The 12,627-nt window shown below is 44.0% G+C and overlaps 1 protein-coding gene across 6 annotated transcripts in view; it reads left to right on the top strand.

The window, feature by feature from the left end:
- POU4F3 (POU class 4 homeobox 3) overlaps positions 1–12,627 on the top strand; it is a 151,534-nt gene that overhangs the window by 50,253 nt on the left and 88,654 nt on the right. For 5 of the 6 annotated variants that reach the window (XR_011030527.1, XR_011030526.1, XM_068277544.1 and 2 more), the window contains exons 2-3: positions 3,798–3,931; positions 10,324–10,374. Coding sequence is in view for 1 of the 6 variants with exons in the window: in XM_068277546.1 (XP_068133647.1) it covers positions 10,324–10,374 (51 nt within the window). In the remaining 5 variants the exon portion in view is untranslated. The remainder of the gene's footprint in view (positions 1–3,797; positions 3,932–10,323; positions 10,375–12,627) is intronic. The other variant, XM_068277546.1, reaches the window with a different exon arrangement.

Below are 12,627 nucleotides of genomic sequence, written 5' to 3' on the forward strand. Positions count from 1 at the left end.
CCACCAGGGGGGTGGTTATGGTTAGGCACCTCCAGGGGGGAGGTTAGGGTTAGGCACCTCCAGGGGGGTGGTTAAGGTTAGGCACCACCAGGGGGGTGGTTAGGGTTAGGCACCACCAGGGGGGTGGTTAGGGTTAGGCACCACCAGGGGGGTGGTTAGGGTTAGGCACCTCTAGGGGGTGGTTAGGGTTAGGCACCACCAGGGGGGTGGTTAGGGTTAGGCACCTCCAGGGGGTCTTAGGGTTAGGCATCTCCAGGGGGGTGGTTAGGGTTAGGCACCACCAGGGGGGTGGTTAGGGTTAGGCACCTCTAGGGGGTGGTTAGGTTTAGGCACCACCATGGGGGTGGTTAGGGTTAGGCACCACCAGGGGAGTCTTAGGGTTAGGCACCACCAGGGAAGTGGTTAGGGTTAAGCACCACCAGGGGGGGTTTAGGGGTTAGGGATAGGTACAGAGAGGGTTCTGTGTGTTAATGCTAAATAACGATAAGGCTTTAACGTTAAATAACGATAAGCGAGAAACTGATTAGGGTTAGGGTGCGCCATTATTCGCAGGCGCCATTTTCAGATGAATCCACCCAAAATGGCTCCAACACCTCGACTCCGACTCCTTAGTCTAATACTTAAATGCGCTGTGGATTTGGTACTAAAATCATCTGACTCCTGACTCAGACTCCTCAGTTTATGAAAACTCCAACTCCGACTCCAGGTACCCAAAATTGCTCAGACTCCTCGACTCCAACTCCAGAGCCATGCAGAGGACCATGCGACACCGACAGGTAAAGTATTCACACACGAGGCACATTTTACACTAAAAGGACAACACAACATTTCAGTGCCACTGTTGCACAAATTGTTTTTTCTTTATTCTTATGCTTAAATACCACAGGTTTGTTTTATGATATATATAGATATATGTGAAACTCGAAAAATTTGAATATTGTTATTATATTCATTCAACTTAAAAGGTGAAACTAATATATGAAATAGACTCATTACATGCAAAGCAAGATATTTCAAGCCTTTATTCAGTATAATTTTGATGGTTATGGCTTACAGCTTATGAGAACCCCAAAATCAAAACCTCAGACCATTGGACTATTGGGAAGATGTTCAATATTCTAGGCTCAAAGTGTCAGACTCTAATCAGCTAATTAATCCAAAACAGCTGCAAAGAGTTCCAATTACATATATTAGTTTCACCTTTTGGAAACTAAAGCCAAGTAAAGACAAAGAGTTTCACTTACCTGGGGCTTCTACCAGCCCCCTGCAGCTGCCCTGTGCCCGCGCCGGTCCTCAACGATCCTCTGTTCCCCCGCCTCGGCTTACTTTCATTTTTGCCAACTTGGAGTCGGCGGGCCACTGCGCCTGTGTGGCCAGGGCCACACACATCCTTGCTTGTGTTCCCTTCCACAAGAGCGTCCTGCGCAGGTGCAGTACGAGGAAATCCTCATACTGCGCCTGTGCAGGACGCTCTTGTGGACGGGGACCTGAACAAGGATGCGCGTGGCTCGCCGACAAGACGGCAAAAACGAAACTAAGCCACGGCGAGAGAACAAAGGGTCGTTGAGGACTGGCAAGGGCACAGGGAGGCTGCAGGGGGCTGGTAGAAGCCCCAGGTAAGTGATGCTCTTTTTCTTTACTTGACTTTAGGATCCCTTTAAAGGTAAATTGTAGTGAGAGGTATATAGAGGCTGCCATATTTATCCCCCCTTAAGCAATACCAGTTGCCTTGTAGCCCTGCTGATCTATTTGGATGCAGTAGTGTCTGAATAACACCAGAAACAAGCAGCTAATCTTGTCAGTTCCAACATCAATCTGCTGCATGCTTGTTCAGGGTCTATGGCTAAAAGTGTAAGAGGCAAAGGATCAGCAGGACAGCCAGGCAACTGGTATTGTGCAAAAGGAAAAAAAACATGGTAGCTTCCCTACAGTTGTCCCTTATTGAATTACTGAAATAAAATGACTTTTGCACAATATTCAAATTTTTCGAGTTATACCTGTTTATACTGTACATTATTATTGTTATTATTATTATTACTTTAAAAGAGGAACACTCAGATTGTAGTTGTCTACATGCACAGTCATGAGTAAAAGAAAGTACAGCATACAGGGGCATAACTACAAATCATGACCCCCCCCCCGCCAGCAAAACTTTAATGCCTCCCCCCCCCCCCTAATGTTCACACTCTTTCCCTTGCCTCCTATTGGTGACCCTCACAGATTGGGGGCCCATCTTGCAGGGGTCATAAAACAATTCTGGCCATCATGATCATCACCCCCATAACACGTGTAGGCACTAAAACACCGAGCCTGCAGGATGGATCCACTGTATCCGAGGGAGGGAAGGTTAGTAGTTGGAGGCCTCTCACTGCTCTGGGCCCTCCTGCATTCGCAGGGGCTGCTTCCTTATAATTACACCCCTGACAGCATTAAAGTGGGAAATATATAGAAAAAGGACACTTCTATATATTGTCCACTGTAATGCTCACTCTCCCTTATCGCTGAGGATGCCAGAAGGGCAAAACTTTCGAACAAAACCTATAATTTTAGTTTCTAATAGCACCGGTTTCAGGTTTTATTTGCTGTCTTTTACCCATTGGAAATCATTTTCTACATTCCCTGTTCCAACAGAAAGTGGGATAAATGTATTCTATAGAGACAGGGACAGCAATGTAACAAACCTGTAGATGGGGAAGTGTTTGGAAGAACTTCAACCTCTGTCAGGTGTTCATTTCTGTCAGTGTCATCCCACACTAATGTCTGAGCCAGGGTCCTTAAACGGGAAGTAGGGTAAGGGACTTTCTCTGCTGGAACAAAGATAGCATTCAAGGGTACCTGAACCAGCATGTGACATGATGAAATAACATGTATATGTACAGTGCAAAGCATACAGATAACTAGGCTGTACTTCATTTTTTTTCTTTTCCTCACTGTAAGGGTTAATAAGACAAGTATGCAAATAACAGATTATCTCTAATATCTATTAACTAACACTGATATTAAAGGGAAGGTTCAAGCAAAATAAAAAAATGAGTTTCACTTACCTGGGGCTTCTACCAGCCCCATGCAGCCATCCTGTGCCCTCGCAGTCGCTCACTGCTGCTCCAGTCCCCCGCTGGCAGCTTGCCGACCTCGGAGGTCGGCAGGACGCCTTGCATACATTTTTACGCATTCCCGCTAGTACAGGAACATTAACACATACATTTTTGAACCAGTAATGTGTAAAAATGTATGTGTTAATGTTCCTGCACTAGCGGGAATGCGTAAAAATGTATGCAATGCGTCCCGCCGACCTCCGAGGTCGGCAAGCTGCCAGCGGAGGACTGGAGCAGCAGTGAGTGACTGCGAGGGCACAGGATGGCTGCATGGGGCTGGTAGAAGCCCCAGGTAAGGGAAACTCATTTTTTTATTTTGCTTGGACATTCCCTTTAAGTAATACAGATTGTTCAGCAAGTTCATGGTGAATCACAAATAAGTAATACAAGCCATAAAATGCTTGCTTGTAAGAGAATATCTTCTGAGTGCAGGCAATAGAAAAAAAAAGGGTCAGTAATTCAAATACTGTGTCATTCAGCTGAGACAATAAAATATTAAACCTACTTTTGTATCTTTTAAACACAAAATAAAAGTGTGCAATTCTAAAAAGTAGCAGTAGGCAATAGATGCAATTGTTAATTTCATTCGTTTTTCACTTCAGGTTTACTTTAACAACATGGCAGAGGTTGTAACCCTTACCCTACCTCTGTCTATTCAGCAGTATATTTTAGACTTGAACTGAGCTTAATTTCTTTTCGCAGGGAAGTGATTACAGTATAGAGCAGGGCTGTGCAGAAACAGTAAGAAAGAATTCCTCTGTCAGATAGTTATCCGGCCCTCACCAGGACTAGAGCCACAGAGGCAGTAGCACCAGATGATAGTTCAGGAATGAAAGGTGAGTCACTAATGGAAGAAAAGCAACATTTATCGAACACTGAAATACTTTTAACGGCTACTGTATAACAAATGGGGAATAACGTTGAGTTTTCATGTAAAAACCATGCGCAATTACTCACTTGGCTGCCAGAACAGATGCTCCTGTGCTGTTTACCAGACAAATCACACTACAGGTCATAAACCATTATGCTAGCTGGGACACTTACATCCTACATCTACACAGCCTACATTTGAGTGCTTTCCTGGCCTTCTGATACTCTTGGGAGATGAAGTGTAAAAACACTAGAATGAAAAAACACAGAGACAACGGGAGCCCAAATGGTGCAATACGTCACAAGATAGATGATTATCTGAACAATAAGGGAGAATACTCACAAAGGTAAGTTGCACAAGGGGCAACCAACCATTTCAGGCAGGTGGAGTTGCACAAACCCGACTCCACTTGGGTACACCAGAGGTCCTGGAGGCAGTCGCTCTCTTGAAAAAACACGTGCACTCTGAGCACCGATAAAGAGGTATGATACCACCCAGGGTCAGGTGAACAAAACTCCCCTCACTAAGGGGGGGAGTGAGACACAGAACAAGGGAAAGGTGCCCAATATATATAAAATGCTTTAAAAGCAATAAAATGAAAAACAAATGAGGTGGCTTACCTCAAAGATGACAATTTCATACAAGAGGAATTGTTTATTAACAAAAGCAGAGGCAACACGGTTCGTGGGAACTTGCCCACTTCCTCAGGCCAAATAAAGTGCTGCTGCAATCTGATAGCCGCATTCGGAAGTGGGCAAGTTCCCACGAAATGCGTTTCCTCTGCTTTTGTTAATAAACAATGCATCTTGTATGAAATTGTCATCTTTGTGGTAAGCCACCTCATTTGTTTCTCATTTTATTGCTTTTAAAGTATTTTATATATATTAGGCGCCTCTTTCCCCTTGTTCTTCTGATACTCTTAGTACTGCTTACAAGCTGAATAAGACTACTCAGAGATTATGCTAATGGCAACTCCTACTTCTCTGAGTTTTGGGTCTGGTAATAATCTTAAAGAAAGGGCTCATTTCCACAAGGGTGATTCGCAGCTGTTTTCCCTCACGTGAACTTGGACGGGAAATCGCACCCTATTGATATCAATAGGCTGCTTCTGAAATCAGGTGCGCAGGAAAAATCGAACCCCTGCAGCAGATTTTCTGACAACGCATCGGAAACCCCATTTCCGTGTATAGCACAGCTAGAGGAATGCAGATCCATAATTGTGATGCCACTTGTGCAAGTGGAAACCCGCCCTAATAATGAAGACCTATGGCCTGCATTTCATTCCTATACCAAAGTATTCTAATAAGTCAAATGAATACACAGATTAGGGCTCTGTATAAAGAAATCGAGTCATCACTTCTCTAAATACTTATTGGACAAATCAATAAAGCTTACCAGCATTTATTTATTGTATTTATAAAGTGTCAACATATTACACAGCGCTGACCATAATAATAATATTTTGAGACCGTCAAGGATATCAAAGCCTAATTTTGAATGTGATTTCTAGATGCAGTTGTCATTGGTAGCCTCCGTTAGTGCACATGCAGTAGCAATGTGCACACCTCCAGTGTTCTCTACACATCACTTCTACATGTGCATACCTCAGAACAGTCCCGATTTGGGCAAGACTGTCTCAAATTGGCATGCCCCTCCCACTGCCCTTCCCCTAGAAGCTTATGGCCTGGCCTATTCACTCAACACTTCAGGCAAGCGTTAACCCACCCCCTGCACACGTGCACATTCCCAAACATACTGAAAAGGCCAAAACTGTGCTAAGGTTTATACTGTGAGCTCCACTGAGCAACAGTTAGTGACATGACTATATATATACAGTACAATGAAAGATGTAACAAGTATATAAATACATAATAATTCGCATGCTATCACTAGGGCCAGTTCTAGACTTTTTGCCGCCTGAGGTAACATTGCCCCCAGTGTAGGTAGCCTGGGGTGGTAGCAGCCAGGAAGGGGGGTAGCGGGCACAGCAGTAGGGAGGTGGGTTGGACCCTGCCTCCCTCACCTGGGTCCCCTCGTTCCGCTCTCCCCCTCTAGCTATGAGCGCAGCGTGTGTCAAGCAGCGGGCGGGGAAGTAATTACCTCTTCCTTCCGCGTTCCAGTGCTGCGTACCACTGCTCGTCACTTTCTGCAATGCCGCCCACTGTACTTGCACAACCCCACCCCACTTCCGCCACCTGAGGAACCTGCCTCACCCTGCCTCATGGGCGGCCTGGGGCTGGCCATCACCCATTACAGTGGGATGCTTGGAGATGTGACTCTTTTACAAAGTCAGAGAAATAAATATTACTTCCTGCTATAGTTCTTACATTCACTTCTGAGGTACCGATTGGACCACTGCATCCCTAAATAAGCCTCATCGGGGACATTGGAATCCCACTTAAGAACGTAGCAGTACTACTAAACAAATGTCACCTGCATATTTATACAAGGACTTCTGAACAGACAGTGCTATCAAACCACTAAACTAACAGTTTAACTTTTGGTGCCACTAAACCTAGGATTTAGAAGACTAAACCATAAATCCAGAACACATGCCCCAGGGTGTTGGGCTGGGTGATGCCTTTGCTAATGTACCTTAATTGTTATCATAAAACAAAGGCAATGCCAGCTTTTAGTACTCTCTTTGTATAGTAAATGTTTTATTTTCCAGAGCTAAAGGTCCATTTTGGTATGACTAGTGCTTATTATAGCTGCTTTCCTTTCCACAGAAACACCCCTGCAGTAATTAGTTACACGCTGCATCATTTGTCTGCAGGCCTTTCACATTTATTTTGTAGAATTACAGATGATCAAAGTCATTTTAATCAAAAATTCTGTTCCTTAAGCAAAGATGCTTCTAAAATTCACACTGAAAAATAATATAAATATAGCACTAATTCAAACAGACATTTATATGAGAGTAGAAAAACTGTACTAACAGTATTTTAAAACTGTATGAATTAATATCGAAATAACTGAGATGAAGGTAGTATAAAGCTGCCCAAACAGATCGACCAACAGACAGATCTATCTTGAATCTGATCAGAGTGCTGTTGGTTGCCCATACACTTCAGGCCGATTCCCGATCAATTTCAGCATGAAATTTCTTGGGAATCGGCCTTGAGATGCTGCCACCACAACTTAGCCACTGTCCCTCTAAATGTTAATGTGCCCCATCCACCCACCCCCCCCTGATGCTCTTGCATTGTGATCTCACCTGCTCCAGCTGCTGAAACCGTCCAGCTGCTCCCAGTCTTGCCCGCTGCTTCCCCATGAGTGTCGCCATCACACGCAGCCACCATGTACATGCGTGTTGTAAACACACACCTGGTGCAGGAGACGCAGAGAACGAGACCAGGAGCTGCTGGACAGTCGCGGCAGCTGTAGCAGGTGAGATTTGTATGCACGTGCTTCGGGGTGGATGGCACACTTGCTTTTGGGGGGGGGGGCACTGGCCAGGGGTTTGTCGCGTTTGTTGATCACACATGCTTGTTGTGGAACCTATTTTCATCCAATTCAATAAAATTATCGAATCGGATGGTCAACCGGGTCTCACAATTGATAGACGTAAGTCAGATAACTATAAAATTACTCAGTTCAAAAATTGATTACTAACAGGATGTACAGCATTGAAACATTCAATCTCTTTGTAATCTAAGCAACATAGATTATCTTATAAAGGGGTTAATTTAGAAAGACACCAGTGAGTTGCGGTACCCTGCCATTCTTTAGTGCTGGATATGGACACCTTGCTGAAAGTTTGATTCATTAACCACTTAAGGACCGTAGGCTTACACCCCCCCTAGTGACCAGGCTATTCACAATTTAGGCCTGCGCAGCTAGCTTTAAGGCCCCGCTGCAGGGCTGTACAACTCAGCACACAAATGATTCCCCCCCCCCCTTTTCTGCCCACCAACAGAGCTTTCTGATGGTGGGCTGTGATCGCTCCTGAGATGTTTATTTATTTTTTTTACAAATATTTATTTCCTTTTTTAAAATAAATATACCCCTTTTTTCTTATTTTTATTTCCCTCCCTCCCCCCACCAGCCAATCACAGAGATCGGCTCTCATAGACATCAGTCTATGAGAGCCGATTGCTGTCATGCCTCCCAGGGGCTGTCCCCAGTACATCGCTGCTGTAGATCGCAGAGCTGTGAACTGTAAATAGACAGCGGTTTCGCGATCGCTGCTGGGAGACTGATGACAGAGCTCCACTCTGTCATTCAAGTGTGGATTCGCGCACGATCCGCTGCAATTTTCGCCCCCAGGACTTCATGCCAATTACCGTTGCGTGGTCCTGGGGGGTGCCGCCCCATCCATGCCAATTGGAGAGAGGATAGCACTGTACACAATGAATACAGTAACATAAATGTTGTGGCCACCTTGTTTGCTGTGTGCCCACCTGTGCAGTGACAGCTCTCTCTCCATATTCTACATACATATTTTAATGTTAAGTAACTTTTATTAATCTTTCTGTATAGCAAAGATTTAAAACCGCATCATGTGTCTACTGAAATAATTTGGTAGGAAATGGTCCTTCAGCAAAGAAGGGATTCCTAAACCATCTTAACCCCTGGCATAGGCAAACGCAGGGGGGGATTACAGCTGCCCAGAATCCCCCCTCAAATCAGGGCCGGTGCAGTGTCTGGGGACAGGCACAAGTTGAGACACCGAAATATCTGCAGGTATCCTGCAGCTCACAGCACTGCCCCCTTTCTTTCCCTGCTACAGTTGACTTTGGATGGCGCAGCAGTGTGTGTACAGAGCATGGAGCAGCTCTGGGGATCTTAAGAGTCAGGTATGTGAAAAAAATATTTCTTATTATTGCAGATTTTTGGCCTCTGGAAACTCATATACATCATCACACTAAAGGTTTTGCATGGAAACCACAACTATCCAGCGCATTGTTGTTTAAACCTGTAAAGTTTTGTGGTCAAATCTGCAACCAATCCATATGCTTTTTCCTAACAAATCAAGTTTGCCTCATTAACCTCTTGGGCAGTACAGACGAGTATAACTGATCCATAAAAAAGTAGCTATGAACAGTATGGCTGAGTCAGGCTCGTCCAGCAGTTCCCATAACTTGCCTGCGGCTTCGCTGGCAATGCACAACAACCCTGGGCAACATGACTGCCCATAGCAGCAATCTGTAAAGTAAAAAAAAAAAAAACTAATATATGTTTAATAAAAATGTTAAAAATATATGCAACCAATTTCTTTTATATATATTGTATGCATGCTTACGGACAGCTTGCAAGAACGCAACTTGCCAGCAGTCCTGCAAAAATGCTTACAGTATAAAGAACCGCATAAAGAAATGGTACCACTTTTGAAACAAAAATATATCAGAATTGGATTTTCAGGGACCTGAGGACTGAGTTTACTATATGCAGAAGTTTAATATATCAGAGTTTACTATAGCGAGATTCTACTGTATTGTTCCTACATGAACATAAATCTATACTTAAGTGAACCTGAAATTTGAAAACACAAATTTTCAATACTTTTAAAGAGAATTACCAACTCAACATCTACCCTGCCATTGCCCCCTCATGTAAGAGCCCAGCCGTACAGGGCATGCTTAAGTATGGTCAAGGCTGGGTTGTAGCACTAAGCCACTCAAACACAAAGGGAAGTACAGCTACAAATTATAATTGTTACGGCCAGAACCCGAAATTACGGCCAGAACCCGAAGTCTGGCCACTTTGGGTTCTGGCCGGTCAAAACGCTGAGGCCAAATGTATCCAAGGGGATTCATTTAGTTAATTCCTCTGGCAGCAATGTGATAGATGAAGCCGCCTCTTCGGCTCTGCCTCCTCTCCTATGCAAGTTTGGCACCCGGGGACCCCAGACTCTTTCGCAGCGGCAGGGCATCCTGCTGTTCGTTCCTGCAGAGCGGGTGCTGACAGAAGCGATGTCTACAGCCTTCCTGCTCTGCTTCCCTGCCACTATGACACGCGTGTCCCCGCTGCCACACTTGCATAGGAAAGGGACAGGGGGAGGAGAGGAGGCAGAGCCGAAGAGGCGGCTTCATCTATCACATTGCTGCCAGAGGAATTAACTAAATTAACCACCTTGGATACATTTGGCCGCAGCGAGACGGCCACAAAATCCATTTATGTGGCCGGGAATCTTTACATTCCTACCATTGGCTGCAGGTGCACGGCCACTTCGCATTTTGAGCGGCCAGAACCCAAAGTGTCCAAACTTCGTGTTCTGACCGTAACATAATCATGTTGTGGAGTGTGGCTGTAGGTTCAAAGAGGACATGGTAACATACATACAGTTACATACAGCGGCTTCCCTTTACTTGGTAAATTATCTAAATGTTGTTCTTTTTTTTTTTTTTTTAACAGCACAAGAATCGTTTCAGCAATATAGCCTTGGGCCATTTATTCTTCCAAAAGGTAAGACAAGCATCTACTTAAAGTGCACCTGAAGAAAAAAGTGCCCCTATGGGGCGCATACCATGGGAGGGGGAATCCTCTGGATCCTAAAGAGGCTCCCCCTGTCCTGCTCACCAGAGGGGATCCAGCGCTGGGATCCCTGAAGATCTGGGTACCAGCGAAAACAGCTGAGCCCAGTCATGTTCGCTCTACTGCACAGACAAGTGTAGAGCGGATACCTCAGACGGCGGAAGTCTCTGGATCCTATTGAGGATGCCCCCTTCCAAGGTATCTGTTGTTTTTTTTTAATTAAAGTCAGAGATGTCCTTTAGTTATTACTATAAGCAAAATACATGCTGTAGACAAGTGTCTGTCTATAGCATTTTTTTTTCAGTGGTGAAAGATTTCAACAATATGAAAAATAACAGAAGCAAACGGATGTTTTTCTAAACTATTAAAAAAAGAAATGTTTTAAAAGGAATATCTTATATCAAATAGTACTTCACTGAACATTCTTTGAAATATGTTAGATAGTTGAAAAAAGACATACGTCCATCAAATTCAAACAGAAAATATGGTACAACACCAGCCTGCACTCTCACATATGTACGTTGATCCAGATGCTTTATATTTATTATATTGATTAGAAACACTCGATTTCCAATTTGTTATATTCCAAAAGTAAGATTTAATTTTCACACAATCACAAAAAAATGTTCTTCAGAGCAAAAATATCACTGAACATCTATATTTGAAAAGTGGTTATAGTGACATCTTACATGTAGCTAAACAATAATCAGTGATGTACTAAGAACATTCTATACTTTCAAGGACATCTGACCTAAAAGAGATATGGAGGCTGCCACCATATTTATTATGCCTGGCAGCTCTGCTGATCTCTTTAGCTGCAATAGTATCTGAATCACACACCTGAAACAAGCATGTGACTAATCCAGTCAGATGTCAGTGAGAAACATCTGATCTGCATGCTTGTGTAGGGTCTATGGATAAAAGTATTAGAAGCAGAGGATCAGCAGGATGGCCAGGTAACTGGTATTAAAAAGAGAAAGAGGAACAGCGCCAATGTTTATCATCTAGAGACCGCAGCTGAGAGAAAACAGTGTCCAGTGTTCAAGCAATAATGTAATTGAATCAGTGCAGGCCACAAGTACGGATATGATACAGTTCCACCATGCTTCACATCTGAGGTAGCAGGCAGTGGCATAGCTAAGGAGATGTGGGCCCCGATGCAAGTTTTACAATGGGGCCCCCAAAGCACTCTATACATAACAATTGATGATGCGCGCGCAAAACCTGCCAATGGCAAGGTGCAAGAAGGGGGTGGGGAACAGTTTGTTACTGATTACCACTATTCAAAGTATCTATAGAAGTGACTATTATGAGCACAGGACCAATAGAGAGCTAATACTATAGTTGAGGGAGGGCTCTTCAGGGCCCAGATGCGGTCGCTACCCCTGCAACCCCTATTGCTACGCCCCTGGTAGCAGGCCAACAAAAGTGAGTCCCAGCACCCAAAAGGAAAAAAGCTCACCAGCCAATAACAACCCACGTTATAAGGTTGTGTACATAGCATGAGGCTCCCAGTGGTCACAGAATTGTTCCAGTCTTTAACTGCCTAAATTCGTCCTCCAGATAGCATCGGTATAAGATCGATGATATATCACAAAATGATAAAAAAAAAAAAACAGCAGTACTAAGTGTAGACCGCTTTATTGAGGATAAATGAACCATAAACTCATAAAAGACAAAAAGAGTACTCACATACAAGGCCCAAAGTTATGGGTACCCCAAATTATAATAGCACTTGTATACTGGCCAGTGGTAGGAGCAAGAATATGAGGTGTCGCTCGTCTCCTTCCAGACCGATTTTGCAAACCTGCATCATCAGGTAACTGGTATTGTTTAAAGGGACTCCGAGCAGTGCAGAAACTATGGAAAGATGCATATCATTTTAAAGCTCTCTTTCTCCTCTTTCCAATGATATATACACCGCCGCCCTACGCCTTTGAGTTGTCGCTATTTTCGCTATTGAAATTGCCGTGGCCGCAATTTCGATCGCGAATATAGAGAAAACTAAAAGGCGTAGAATGACGATTTAGGTGTCGTCAGAAAGAGGAGAAAGAGAGCGTTAAAATGAAACCCATCTTTCCATAGTTACATTGTATTACACAGGGCGACTTTTTCTCAAAGTCAGCAGCTCCATTCAGCAGAAAAAGTCGTCCTGTGTAATACAAGTAACTATGGAAAGATGGG

Source organism: Hyperolius riggenbachi, chromosome 3 (genome assembly GCF_040937935.1).
Source record: "Hyperolius riggenbachi isolate aHypRig1 chromosome 3, aHypRig1.pri, whole genome shotgun sequence".
Taxonomy (NCBI): domain Eukaryota; kingdom Metazoa; phylum Chordata; class Amphibia; order Anura; family Hyperoliidae; genus Hyperolius; species Hyperolius riggenbachi.